At 39.5% G+C, this 15,705-nt stretch overlaps 1 protein-coding gene across 2 annotated transcripts in view; it reads right to left on the bottom strand.

Moving 5' to 3' along the window:
* Nucleotides 1-15,705, bottom strand: part of LOC140718912 (NT-3 growth factor receptor-like) — an 878,600-nt gene that overhangs the window by 441,318 nt on the left and 421,577 nt on the right. For both annotated transcript variants that reach the window (XM_073033211.1, XM_073033212.1), the window contains exons 4-5: nucleotides 6,473-6,541; nucleotides 2,328-2,482 (exon numbers count right to left, since the gene is read on the bottom strand). In XM_073033211.1, coding sequence (XP_072889312.1) covers nucleotides 2,328-2,482; nucleotides 6,473-6,541 — 224 coding nt within the window. The remainder of the gene's footprint in view (nucleotides 1-2,327; nucleotides 2,483-6,472; nucleotides 6,542-15,705) is intronic.

Here is a 15,705-nt window from a genome sequence, read left to right on the forward strand (position 1 = left end):
TATCTGCATTTGCAGTTTGTTGTCTTCTGCACGCTGATAGATCTTCCATTGATGCTGTTCGGTACTATTCTATAGATTTGCTGAGGGAAATGAATCTCAGGGTTATATATGAAGACATATATGTACTTTGTTAATAAAAATTACTTTTGAACCTTGAACTTTGAGGAATCTATTTAGTGATGTTCAACCTTTATCTTCCATTACATGACAGAATTTTAATACACATTCTCATTGTACATTTGTCTTGACAACTCTGCTCTCCACTGCCGCCAATATTTTTACAATTTCCACTTTTCCAATAACACTGTTAAGATAACAGAACTGCTCAGACTCAGGCATCACAAGCCCAGTTGTTATTAGAGGTTAACAGAAGCCCCATCAACCCATCCAAGAGAACTCTGGATAGGTTCATGGATGGGAGGGATATGGATGGCTAGTATGGGTCAATGGGATAACAGTTCAGCATAGGTTAGTTGGGCTGAAGGGCCTGTTTCTGCACTGTAGTGCTCTATGACTGTAACTAAAGTCAAAGTTGGCTGCTCCCCATTAGCAACCACACTTTCACCTGTCAAGTTGCCCATTTCTGAAATAAATACCTTACATGTGCCTGGTTCTATATATCTTCTCATCAGTCCTTTAATACACACCTTTTATTCCTATTGTCAAACAACTGTTTATGCGACTCCCCATCATTTATTTTTAATAATGCTTGCAAGCACAACGTGACTGCTCTCCCATTATGAGCTACTTAAGCAGGCATTGATTTTGGTGACATCAGACCGAAGAGAATTGTTGAGCTCTGCTGTGAGTGTCCTCTTGGACCCTTGGTGATAACCAGTATCACAGTAAACCTGCATGACTTACAAACAACAGAGAAAAACAGAAAAAAAGTGCCTATAGCTAAAGACAACAGAAGAATTTAGATTAGTTGTACAAATCAGTTATGCAGATATTGTCAGATCCTACTAATTCAAAGTTGCTTAATTTGAATTATTCATCAATTCAAATTGAAAAGTGAAGAACGAAAATGCCCCCGTGCTGTTTCTTTAAAGGTGTTTAATTTGAATTTGGAAATAATTTGAATTTTACTCATGTGACAAATGACTTCAGATAAATTGGAGTTGGGCCAGTCACCAGCAGGAATCCATTATCTGCTTTTTCTTTGGCTTTCTCGTGAGTTCTATCATCTTCTTGGGGAGCTAGTTAAATACAGCTAAGCCTCATATCGACTGAACAATCCTGTTCACCACAATGCACCAGGGCAGTGATCAAACACTGGTCCAGTAAACAACCGATCATTAAAAGCCAGTCAAATGGAATTAGAGAACATGAGTCCAGTAGCTCTGGTGAGTCCTTGTTGTAGGATTGCTGTGCTAGGATGGATTGGTGGTACTTCTAGTAACCCCTTATAATGGGCTTTAGCTTTATAAACTGTTTGATTGTCAGCATTGAACAACACAATCAATATCAATCTTCAAATTTCAAAGTAAATTTATTATCAAAGTGCATATATGTTCCCATATTCAACCCTGAGATTCAATTTCTTGTGGGCTTTCGCAGTAAAACAAGAAATAAAATAGAATCAAAATTGACTGCCCTCTCTCAATGCACAGAAGACAACAAACTGTGTAAGTTCAAAAAGAATAATAACAGTAAATAAATAAATAAGCAATAAATATTGAGAATGTGAGATGAAGAGAATAGTTCACTATTGGGGTGAGTGAAGTTATCCCCTCTGGTTCAAGAGCCTGATAGCTGAGGGCTAATAACTGTTCCTGAACCTGGTGGTGGTAGAGTGCTGACCCAGATATTTCTGAGTTCAAAAACCATCCGAACAGAAAAAGAAAGAAGTCAATGTTGACCGCAATACTGAAGAGATATCTCATTGTCAGAAGTGCCGTAATTCAGACAAGACATTAAGCTGAGATATTCTAGAATGGATACAAACATCCCATGCCATTAGTTTAACGAACAGGAGCATTTTCCCCAGAGTCCCCCAGCAAACATCACTAAAGGCAAAAGTGTTTGTGGGATTTTGCAAACAGACCACAAGTTCCTCCATCAGTCACCATGCTTCAGTAAAACCCTTATTTGGTATATCACCAAAGACTCCTGTAAATTTCTATGGATGTGTGGTGGAGAGTATTCTAACTGGTTGCCAACTTTTAAGCTATGCTAAGATCAATCTAACTCTTCCCTCCTACATAGTTCTCCATTGTTCTATCATCCATTATTTCACATCATATAAGGGGTAATAAACCAGCTTCCGATTCTGCTTCTGCGGTTTCTCTAAAGGACCTCTGCTTTCTTTGTTCAGGAATGCTTACCACACTGTGTGATGTTCATATGAGAGATGAGGATGTTGGCCCCCTCTGTTCTGCAGTACAGCTGCTGTTGTTCCAGTTGCGCCTCGCCTGTCTCCTGCCACAGCTGGATCCAGCGAATTTCACAGCTGCAGTTGAACAGGTTCCTCACCAAAATCCTGCAAGAGAAGCAAGTTAGAGTCATAGCACAGAAACAAATCCTTTGGCGCACACTGAACTATTATCCTGCCGAGTCCCTTTGAGCTGCACCTGGACCATTGCCCCCATACCCCTTCCATCCATGTACTTATGATAACTTCTCCTAATTATTTAAATCAAACCTGTTTCCACCACCTCTGCTGGCAGCTCATCCCACACTGAGTAAAGAAGTTCCCCTCAGATTCCCGGTGAAATATTTCACCTTTCACCTTAACCTTATCTCACATAACTTCAGCGTATAAAGCCTGCTTGCATTTACCCGACCTACGCCCCTTATAATTATGTATACCCCTGTCAAATCTCCCCTCAGAGAAATTAATCTGCTTGATAAATACTTCATAAGGTCCATTTTATCCAATCTGCCCTCATTCCAGTCCTTGACCATTTTGCCAAGGCTGTGTCACCCCCCCCCCCCACCCCTACAATTCCAAGCATCCCTAAAGATCAGGGATGAGTGAGAAGAAGGTCGGAGAGAGTGAGAGAAAGAAAGAAAATTATAAAGGAAAAAATACCAACTGCTTGAAGAGCTCATGGGGTCAAGCAGCAATGGGGGTGGGGGCAAAGGGATGATGGGATGATCGATATTAGAGCTCTGCAGAAGCACTGAAAGTGGAGAGGAAAGATACTTGGTAAAAATGAGGAGGGATGAGGAGGAAAGACAATGCCCTCAATGACCACCCCGAGCTCTTGGTTGCACATTGGAAACACCTAGTAATTGGTAGATTACCCTTTCTTGATGGAACCTGAGGAAGCCAAGTTTCTTAAATACTGATAGTTACAAATGGCACATTTACTGTGCAGACCACTACTCACTTCTGGTGGAAGCTGGCCAAATCACCAGTCTATTCTCAGCTCCTCAATGTCTGGAGTTATAGGATCTAGGACTGACCTTCACAGTGAATATGTAGATATGCCCTTAAAGCTACTTGCAGAATCATTAAACGCTGCCAACTGCTAACCTATAATATGCACTAACTGAAGTGGTGCGCCTTAACTTCAGGAGGTATATAGCTGGTTATAAAGATCAGAGTAGTGTCAACTGTTTGATGACCATCTTGACAGTGTGGAAGAGCTGGGGTGGTCTGGTCAAGAACCTCCTCAGTGGCATCCTCCATTGACAGGTCCAGATTATTAGGGGCATCCATCCCAACAGCCTGCCCCTCCTTCAAGGATACATTGGTGCCTAAGAGTCCCTGGACAGGAAGTACTATAGTCATTCATATGCTAAAAACATTTCATGGCTCCAGGACTCTGGAGAGGCACAAATGCATTCTAGATGTAGAAAATAAAATAAGAATTTAATCTTTTATTGATGCTTTGAGTAAAGTTGCTTAAAATAGATATCAAACAGAACTCTTGCTGAGAAACAGAAACAAAACAGCAGAGAAAGGGTCCCATCAGTCCAATTGGTCCTGCTGACCATAGTGCCCACTTAAGCAACTCTCATTTGCCCATGTTTGATCCATATCCCACGAAACATTTCTCATCTATGTTCCTGGCCAAATATCTCTTAAATGATGTTGTACCTGGCTCAACACTTTTCCCCAAAGCTCCTTCCAAGGAATATAAAACAGTTCAGCACTGCACAGGGCTTTTGGCCCACAATGTTGTGCTAAACCTTTAACCTACTCCAAGATCAATCTACTTATTCCCTCCCACAGCCTCAAATTTTCTTTCATCCATGTACAGTATACTGTACATACCACCCTCCATATGAAAAAGTTGTCCTTCAGGTTCCTATTAAATATTTATTCTCTCAGCTTAAACATATACAATACTGTGAAAAAGACTCAGGCACATGTAAAAATTCTGTAAAGTGAAAATGCTCTCAAAACTATTGAAATGAAAAGTTTCTAAATGTCAAACAAGTTACTATAAAGTGCTGTAGCAGTTAAAAAAAAACACTAAATCAAATCAATATTTGGTGTGACCACCTTTGCCTTTAAAATTGCATCAATTCTCTTAGGTACACTGTTGTGCAGTTTTATTAGAAAATTGACTGATAGGTTGTTCCAAGTATCATGGAGAACTTGCCACACTTCTTCTCAGACTTTGGCTGCCTCACTTGCTTCTGCCTCTCCAGGTAATCCCAGATAATCTTGGTGACGTTGAGATCAGTGATCTGTGGAGGCCCCACCATTTGAAACCATGCAAGGCTTTTGCGCAGTACTGTACCTTCTAAGTTCTTGATTCCCCAACCTTTTGACTTCCACCAACTTACTGTGCACATCATAGAAACCAGTCAGAAACACACACAGGCAAAAGGAAAAGGAAGAGGCTAGATAAGAAGGCCACTCATTACTTCTACATTCTTGTCATGATATAGAAAGAGATCAATGCATTGAGAAGTCAATGCCAATTGGATTCATTTGGATGGATATGGTGGAATTTCCCCGGAGATGAATCAATGTCTACCCCGATTAAAAGCAGCACACCAGGTGGAGCTAAAACAGGCAAAAAAATGCAATATTCTCACTAATTCAATTACTCAACATTTCCCAGCAACCTATCGCCTTTCACAAGCCCATCAACTTTCCCCTGGTTTTCCTGCCACCCATCCACACACTAGGGCCAATCTACAGGAGCTAATTAACATACTGGCCCATATTTGAGATGTGAGAGGAAACTGGAGCATCTGCGGGAAAGCTGCGTGGCCCTCAAATCTAGACAAGGCCACAATTGTGAGGGGCAATTCTGTCTTTGTTCTCACAAGACTGCCACACACCTTGGATTCACCAGAGTGCCCGACTAACACGATCCTGCTCTCAAGCATAAAACCATTTGGGTGAACTGATCAGCTTCCCCTTGGCAGTGTCTCCAATCCAACCTCACTATTTTGGACAGGCCACTGCTTTCGAAGTCGGTGTTGATAGAGATTGTGGAGGGCATTGTAATGTCCCAGGCGAGTTCAGAAACTGATTGTGTAGTGAATGTTTGTTTCTCCTGACATACTCAGCGGTCAATAGCACAATGTCTCAGAGACTTCGTGAGAAATTTGCATTCTTTGGCTGCTCAAACTCCATCTGGTGCATTCTTTGCAATTGAACAGATGTTGATTCATCACTGGGGTAAATCCATCACCATATATGCAACAGATTGCTGCCACACAGATCCAGCATTTCAGATTCAATTCTGATGTCTGGGGCTGCCTGTGTAGAGATGGTTCATTCTCCCTGGGATTTCCTCCTACTTCCCAAAGACATATTGGTTAGAAGATTATTTTGTCATTGTAAGTGAGCGGTAGAATTTGGGGAGAGCAGATGAGAATGTGGAGCTGATGAAAATGGGATTAATATAGAATGAGAGTAAATGCTCGCACTGATGAAGGACTGAAGGACTGAAATGTCGACTACTTATTCCCTCCTTAGATACTGCCTGGCCTGCTGACTTCCTCCAGTATTTTGTGTGTTCACATCAAATCAAACGAAGTTTAATTAGCATTCAAACCATACACAGATACAGCTAAATAAGACAGCATTCCTCTGGGGTCAAGGTGCAAATCATTCAAAATAGCAAGCAAGGATTCAAAAATAGCGAGTAACATGATTCAAAATATCGAGCAAGGAAGCATATTTACTCAGAAAAAAAATCATATATAGTCTAAGAGCCCATTTCCAACATTTCTAGATCTCTCATGTTTGAGAGTAAGTAAGTGCATGCTGGTCAGCATGGACTAGAGGCAGCTTCTGTGCCATGTGTCAGTCTCCATAATGGTCATCATACACAGCACTTCTGTTCAACACAGTTTCGCAAAGTTTACTGCTGCTTCAATAGGACTGAAACACAAGTTCGCTGGTATCTTTCAGTATTCCAGAATGTTAAGAAGAGTGAGGCAAACAGATCAGCATCACTGGAATAAGGACTTGATATCAGTGTTAGGAAGAGAAAGCCAAAAGATGTAGCTGAGAATAGGGCACTTATAACATACAATTCACACACATTGTACTTACAGCTGGGAGAGTTGGAGGGTCCTGAAGGGCTGCCAAGACAAGCTTGTGAGCCGATTGCCAGAGAGATTACTACAAATTCAAGAGGAAAGGAAATGCGCTGTTAATTACTCTCAGTCAGTTGTGGATGAACTAATATCAGAAACTTAAATCTTTTCAGAGGCAACCGTTGAATATGCATAACAGTCATACATTATGCTAACACTTTGACCAGTCAGAAAAAACCTCGCTTTACTCAAACATGGAACATCGCAGCACAGTACAAGATCTTCCGCCCATGATGTGCTGACATTTTAACCTACTCGAAGATCAATCTAACCCAGGACCGTCTTTACTCGCCTCAGCACTAGCAGCCCGTGGGCTCACTTTCAGGGAGTCTCTGAGTCACGTTCTATGCATTATTTGTTTACTATTTTATGATTTGCATCCACACAGTGGATGTCTTTTGGTCTTTGTTGTGTGTAGTCTTTCATGGATTCTATTGTGTTTCTGTGAGTGCCTGCGGGAAAATGACTCTCAAGGTTGTATATTGTATACACACTTTGAATTTTGAACTTCCTCCCCATGTAGCCCTTATATTTTTCTACCATCCATGTGCTTATCTAAATGCCTGTAATGTATCAGCTTCTACCACCACCCCTGGCAGGGCATTTTACATATTTACTACTCTCTGTAAAAAAAAACTAACCCTGACACACCCCCATTTATTTCCACCAATCACTTTAAAACTATGCCCTTTGTATTAGCCATTTTCAACCTGGAAAAGAGTGGAACTAGTTCACTGATGTTGTCTTCTTCATGAGAAGAGTGGCAATGACATCAGAATTATTACCCACTTCCTTAAAAGTTGCCCAGGTATCCATAAGCAGTTGGTGACAAGACTTTGTGTTATTTTCTTCTATAAATTCTGTTTCTACAAGCCAGAAGCAGGTAATAGAAGCAGTGAAAAGAGTTGGGAGTGAATTACCCTGCCCACAAACGTATTCCCTGATGGAAATTTGTGAATAAGTAACTGTATAATAAAAAGCCAGCCGCTTGAGACTGAAGTTATCATACATTCCACGTTAAAGATAGTGGTGTCTTTATCTAATTTTAGCTTTTGGGTGAAGTGGAGATGGCAGAATCTATCCCCTAGCCCGCAGCAACAGCTAAAGGGAATGAACAGGGGAACTGGGCTGCTTATGGTCACTGTTCCCAGCAGGTGGGTGGCCTGATGTTCCAGCACAGCAATGTGAACTGCAACAGTATCCAGGATAAGCATCCCTCAGCCCACACGCTTTGCTTTAGAGTCTGTCAGTGAAGTCTGACCCTTCTGGCCACAGTGTGCAAGGGAATGTAAGCCCACTCAACCACTTCACGTAATTTTCAGATCTCCAGCAAGCCAGAACTATAGCAAGTATACCGATCTCCATCAGTAGATGAAGACAACAAGTTTTAAGTGGTTTTACAATTAACTTAAGAGTCTCTTATTTGAACTTTCACCTTTCACTGTTGACAGGCCAGCTAAGTACTCCTAGTGTTCTCCGGGCCAGACAAGACTTTGTTGTACTCTGTTTGCACAGTCTGTTCTGCTATTTTGCTTTGAGCGATCTGCTTTCACGATAAAGTCTTTGGGCTGCGTCACTTCAGACAAGCCCTAGATCAGAAGTGACTGAAGTAGTAAAGCAGGCTGAAGTGGGAACACTTCAAGAACAGCTGGCAACTCCTCAGAAGCAAATGGTTTCTGCTTTTCAGTCACTTATAATGAGTGCTGATAATCAGACCACACACTCAGTGGCCACTTTATTAGGTACACCTGCTTGTGAATGAAAATATCTAATGAGCCAATTACATGACAGCGACTCAATACATAAAATCATGCAGACATAGTCAAGAGGCTCAGTTGTTGCTCAGACTAAACATCAGAATGGGGAAGAAATGTGATCCAAGTGATTTTGACAGTGGAATGATTGCTGGTGCCATACAGGGAGGTTTGGGTGTCTCAGAAATTGCTGATCTCCTGCAATTTTCACACACAAGAGTCTCTAGAGTTTACAGAGAATGGTGCAAGAAACAAAAATAAAATCCAGTGAGTGGCAGATCTGTAGGTAAAAATCCCTTGTTAATGAGAGAGGTCAGAGGAGAAAATGGCCAGACTAGTTCAAGGTGACAGTAACTCAAATAACCATATGTTATGACAGTGCTGTGCAGAAAAGCATCTCTGAATGCATAACATATTGAATGTTGCAGTGGATGGGCTACAGCAGCAGAAGACCACAAACATACACTTAGTGGCCACATTGACAGATAACTCCTGTGCCTAATAAAGTGCCCACTGAGTGTATGTTTCAATTTTTCAATGTACATGTGACAAATAAAGCTAATCTAATCTAATTTTAAATGAGCAGGAGATTGTGTAACTTAGTATTCACTGATAACATTTTTCCCCCCAAATTCAATTATAAATGATTTTGTTTCACAGGGCTATGCTTTCAACACTTAAGAATGCAAATTCTCAAATGAATCTAGTCCATTGACCCAGTCTGGAGATACTGCCCTCTATTGACACGCTAGTCCTATTTTTATCCATAGAATTGCCCCAACACAATACCTTCACCAAATTCTCTTAAGCACTATACCTACCCCCTGTAACATTAGAGACTCCACTGCTCACTTAGCCCTGTTGTCTTGTATCACCATTCTATCTTGAGTACCAAAGGCCAGTGGACCCTGATACATGGCAAAGGTTGAGCTCTCTACCTACGAGTTTAGACATTGTTCCACAAGAAAAAACTGAAAATGGAATAGTAGGCATTTAGGCCCCTCAAGTCAACCCAACAAGATCTTGGCTTATCATCCACGTGTTCCATTTCCCCACAACCTTTGACACGGTTATTGTAGGTTAATAAGGAATGTCGTAGGCTTGCCGGGGAAGCTCCAACTTCTGCTGACAATGGAAGGATTGTAAATTGTACAACCACTGATATCATTATATCTATATGTCTGAAATTGGGCAAATGACCTGGTTACAGTTTCTAGCATATTTTAACATGCACAAAATGACTTTTATCCAGAATCTCTGCATAAAAACTGCCACAAATGGGTCCAATTTCTAGACAAGTCTTCTACAAAATACTTAGAGGTTACTTCCCTGTACAAAGCTATGTGTTCTTATTTCCCCATCTTGGCAGTCCAATTTAAGAAACTGCTCATAACTCCTTAGAGGCAACTTGTTTTGACTTTTTTATGTTGGCTTGAAGAAAATGACAGTAAATGATAGTAATGATAGCAAAACTACCAATGCTTGTGCTAGTTTTGCCACAGTATTTCACAATACTGTACATCGAAGTGTGGTGTAAAGTGGAAGTCTTTAAAAGTTATTTTGAAGGTTTCAACACGCCTCCACAGACTGTACTGGTGATGTCTCAGTGTTAAAATTAACATGGAGGTCAATGAGGCAACATGTACTTGGACTAATTGCTCAACATTTACAATGTTACCCCTCCAGAAGATCTGGCATAAGTCTGCAGAGATACATGGAGCTTTCCCAAAGCAGAAGATTTTGTTTGATGAAAGATTACTCAGAATAACTATGAGACACCTAGGTATCACTTAAAATTGCCTATTAATTTGAAATGACTTATTAAATTCTTTTTCCCCACAGCTTGTTAATTTTAAAAGACTTTCTTAGATCTTTCGAAGGGCTTGTTCCTATAGATTTCTTTTGAAAAAAGTTTTGAAACTTCTTAAAGACCTTAGAAGTTTTTGAATGTTATTGTGGAGAGTACAAATTACCAAACTGCTCAAAATGACTACAGGCTCCTTGTTAAGACTGGCTTTGTAGGTAAGTTTAGTCTTGATTGGAAACTGATGACACTTGACTCATTATAAGGGGGAGAAACATAGAACATGTAATATAGAACAGTACAGGACACAAACAGGCCCTTTGGCCCAAATTTTCTATTCTAACCATAAAGCTAAACTCATTCCCTCTACCTGAACATAGTCTATATCTCTCTATTCCTGCCCACTTATGTGCTTGCCTGTCTAAATGGCTCTTAAAGGTCACTACTGCATATTTAAGGCAGAGGTTGAAGATTCTTGATTGGTCAGGGCATGAGGGAATAGAGGGGGAAGTAGGAAATTGGGGCTAAGAGGAAAAATGGATCAGACATGATGAAATGGCAGAGCAGACTCGATGGGCCAAATGGCCTAATTCTGCTCCGATATCTTGTGGTCTTATTATTTTCTCTGGCAGCTATTCCAGATACCTACCACTCTCCATACAAAATAAACCCACCTTGTAAATATACTTACCTTGGGGTGGCATGGTAGTGTAGTGGTTAGCACAACATTTTGAAGTACCAGCAGCTGGGGTTCAATTCTTACCACTGCCTGTGAAGAGTTTGTATGCTTTCCCCGTGGCCGCGTGGGTTTCCTCTGGGTGCTCCAATTTCCTCTCATAGTCCAAAGCCCTACCAGTTAGTAGGTCAATTAAGCATTGTAAATTGTCCTATGATTAGGCTAGGGTTAACTTGTGTTGACTGCTGGCTGGCATGGCCCAAAGGGCCCAATTCTGCTCTGTACCTCAATAAATAAATAAATAAATAGATCAATAAATTTTAAAGTTTTCCCCCTCTCACCTTAGTGCTGTGCAGTCCTGGCATTTTACGTTTCCACTCTGGGAAAAAGGCACTGACTGTCCATCCTCTCATAATTTTATAGACGTCTATAAGGTTGCCACTCAGCCTCCAATGCTCCAGAGAAATCAATCCAATTCTATCCAATGTCTCCTATAGTGAATGCTCACTAATACAGGCAGCACCTGGTTAACCGCTTCTGCAGCCTCCCTAAAGCCTCCACATTGTTCTGATAATGCGCCACTGGGAAGATCAGGAAGTATATTGTCCACATTCTTAGATTATCACTCAAGTTGAATGCAATGTTTTTTTTTAAATTTTATTTTTATTTAGATAAGGTATTCACAAGTGTTACACAAACTTTTTTGCATATAAAACCTTTCCCATTTTTTATATATGTATAAATTTATATATATTTATACATTCATAAGTACACACTAAGGTGATACAAAAATAATTAGGCACTTAAATAGAAATTTATGTGCAGTTGTAATTCCACTCTATTGAACTAAATAATAATAATACGATGGGGTGATTGATAAGTTCGTTGCCTAAGTTAGAGTCAATTTTAGAAAACCTAGCACATTTATTTTTCAACATAGTCCCCTCCTACATTTACACACTTAGTCCAGCAGTCATGGAGCATACGGATCCCTTCTTTGTAGAAGTGGTCTAAGTTCGTGGCCTGGACTAAGTGTGTAAATGTAGGAAAAATAAACATGCTAGGTTTTCTAAAATTGAGTCCTTCTACCTTAGGCCATGAGCTTATCAATCACCCCTCGTAGTTGTTAAAAAAAATAGTAATAATAGTGGTTGAATAATAATTCCCACATATCTCTTCTGGTCCATTTCTTTCTGATCCAAAATATTGTGTGTAACCCTATGTAACTTCCATCGTAGGTGTTTGTATCTTAACACATTCATATTTGCTCCTGCACACAAACATACTTATCCAATCCAATAAAATACTTCATTTTATCATTTTTTTCCCCAAATTGTTTTCTTTATTTGTGTTAACTCCACTTTTTCCAGAAATAGAACAGTGAACATTCGAACCAAGGGAGCTTACGTTAACACTATTACTATGTTGATGAGGAAAGCGGTATGAACCATTAGGAGAGTCATCTAAAGTCTGCTCGCTTTGAGGTTATAAATTCAATCCATTTATTCCAAACTTGATAAAATTTTCTTTTTGAATTCTCAGAGAGTAGGTCACCTTTTCCATTTTAAATATTTCCAAAATAATTTCATGCCAGTCTTCTAATGCAGGTGATGTTGGATTTAGCCACTTTCTGGTGATTGATTTCTTACTTGCTGCTAAAAGGGTCTGCAGCAGATTTGCATCTTTCTTCTGTTCTGAAAACAATACATGCCCCAAATAGAGAGTCTCAAAGTTCAGAGGTATCTGCGTCTTAAATACCTTAACTAATATTCTGTGAATACCTTTCCAATATAAACTTAATTTAGGGCAATCCCAAAAAATATAGAGGTGATTTGCCTCCTTGGAGCCACACCTTCTCCAACACACCACGTTTGTGTCTTCATATTTTTTCTGGTATGGGGTCTTGAAGTATCTTATATTTTTCCAGCAATGTTCTCTCCAAACCAAGGAGTTAGTTGAAGACCACTGAAAGCTACATATTTTCCCCCCAAGCCTCCTCTGAAAGTACCAACCCTAATTCTTTCTCCCACTTCTCTTCAATATACAATGTGTTTTCATTTTTTCCATGAGAGAGGGCATTGTATAATTGAGAAATTGATTTACTTGGTATTGAGCTGTAAGCTGAATTCAGAATGCAGAGTTTTAAATCAAAGTCAACGGCTAATGATAGGGACTAAAGAATCTAGGTCATTCAGTTGATTTGAGAGACAGATCACATATAGTGTACAAGTAGTACTCTCCACTTGGGAGAATGCCTGGAGTACATGAACAGAAAGTCTTTTCCACTGTTGCAGTGGAAGACACAGTCCTCATCAGTACACCACTGAGCAGTACGCTTCACTGACCAAAACCTAGAACAGTGTCCTCTACAATATATCGAAAGATCAGTGCCAGCCATCAATCAATTCACACAGCTCAAATAATGCAGCGCCACTGTTGAGCTTTGTGTAAACTTGCAATAATGAAAACTTGCATATATTTCTGGGTGGTTTTTTTTTACCCATTATCCTCCTGAATGGAGTTCAATTTCCCTCACACCTTTCCCCAGCAATATACTCCCCAAAATTACATTAATAGTAGTCGTTACTGCCCGTTAATCTGCTGGGGTCTAGGGCAGCAATGAAGGTCCTCTATCTCTGTCTTTGGTCATCTTTTCTATTGTGCCCCAGGTCTGGTTTAGGGTCCTCATTTCTGCCTCTACAGTATGACGCCAAGTTGACTTTGGTGTCCCATATTTTCCTCCCTTTGGGGGTCAAAGAAATGTGTCACATGTACCAAGACACAGTGAAAATCTTGTCTTTTACACCATTCATACTGATCAAGTCATTGCACAGTGTGTTGAACCAGAGCAGGTAAAGCAATAAAGTACAAAAACTACCAAAAAAAGTGCAGAGAAGGTGAACGAGAAAGTGCAAGATCACAATGAGGTATGTAGATTGTGAGGTCAAGAGCCCACTTTATCATGCTTTTGTATCTTCTGCTTGATGTGAGAGGGGAAAAGAGAGATCATCTGGGGTGAGAAGGGTCTTTGATTATGCTGGCTGGTTTACCAAAGTAGCAAGAAGTCTGGGCAGTGTCCACAGACGTGAGGCAGATACTTTTGATGTTCTGAGCTGCTTCTCACTGTAGTTTCTTGTGATCACTTGCAGATCCTCACCACCCAAGCCACGTTCTTTCCTCGCTGCTGACATCAGGCAGAAGGTACAAGAACTCTCACTACCAAGTTCAAGAACATACACTACCCCTCAACCATCAGACTTTTAAACAAAGGGGTTAACTACATTGCCCATCCATTGAGATGTTCCCACAACCAAAGATCTTACTTTAAGGACTCTTGATCTTGTTATTTCATGTTCTCATTATTTATTTGTATTTGCATTTGCACGGTTTGTTGTCTCCTGCACTATAGTCGATCTTTCAATGATCCTATTATAGTTACTATAGATTTGCTGAGTATGCCTGCAAGAAAATGAATCTCAGGGTTGTATATGCTGACATCTATGTACTTTGATAATAAATTTACTTTCAACTGTGAAATTTGAGAGGTTGCCATACCAAGCTGTTATGCATACGGAGAGAATGTTAAAAATTAGTAAGAGTCGACAGAGACAGGCCAAATTGCTTTAGTGTCCTATTACTAAGATCTCGATCTCCCTCCTATATTCTGAACTTTGAACTTTAACTCATCATTATTTGAGATGGCGCACTACAGTGACATTATCTGCCATCCTGAGATACAACCTTACTTACACCAGGGAAGACTTTGCCTGTGTAGGCCAGGTTCATTGTCACTCCCGGCTTCTTCACATCAGAATTGTGCCAAGCTGCTGCTGATCTCCTCCATGTCTCATGGTTTGCTGTTTACTGCTAAGGTCACCTAGACTCCATCGTTTTTTTTAATAAATGTTTTAATTGAATTTTCAAATAGTTACAGAGGGGAAAAAAATTTATCAACTCTTCCCCCCTCCCCTTAACCCCTCCCCCCTAACATATCCCTGTAGAAAGAGAAAAAAAAGAGAGAAGAAGAAAAAAGAAAGAAAGAAAGAAAGAGTGCCTGGATATCGGAAGATCCCCACATGCTCCACGGAGTTCATAATACCTTTAGTATATATATTTATTTCTTTCCCCAAATAACCAATAATTTAATCTTGGGAGCACCTATATATTTAATCCTATCTTTTATAAATAAGGGCACCAAATTTTCAGAAATATTTCATATTTATCTCTTAAATTATAAGTAATTTTTTCAAGTGGAATGCAGCTGAAAATTTCATTCTTCCAACAATCTATACTTAAGTATGAATCCGATTTCCAAGTAACTGCAATAGCCTTTTCGGCTACTGCCAATGCAATTTTTATGAATTCTTTCTGATATTTATTCGGTTTAGATTTTGGTTTTATCCCTTCAATATCGCCTAGTAAAAATAATGTTGGATTATGTGGAAGTTGTGTTCCAATAATTTGTTCCAATAAAACTCTTAAATTTGTCCAAAAAGGTTGAATTTTAAAACAAGACCAAGTAGAGTGTAAAAAAGTACCAATTTCTTGATTACATTGATCAGATAAATTTGGGTTTAATTTATTTATTTTTTGTGGTGTAATATATAATTGATGTAAAAAATTATATTGCACTAATCTTAACCGGACATTTGTTGTATTTGTCATACTGTCAAGACATAGTCTTGACCAACTTGTTTCTTCAATTTTAATATTCAAATCACTTTCCCATTTTTGTCTTGACTTATGAATTCCTTGTTTAATTGCCTGTTTTTGAATCAAACTATACATACAAGAAATAAATTTTTTAATTTTTCCTTTTTGAATTAAAGTTTCTATTTCATTCGGTTTCAGCAATAACATTGTTTGACCCAATTTATCTCTTAAATAAGCCCTTAATTGGAAATAACAAAGAAGGGTGTTGTTTGATATTTTGTATTTATTCTTTAATGACTCCA

Source organism: Hemitrygon akajei, chromosome 30, assembly GCF_048418815.1.
Source record: "Hemitrygon akajei chromosome 30, sHemAka1.3, whole genome shotgun sequence".
NCBI lineage: Eukaryota > Metazoa > Chordata > Chondrichthyes > Myliobatiformes > Dasyatidae > Hemitrygon > Hemitrygon akajei.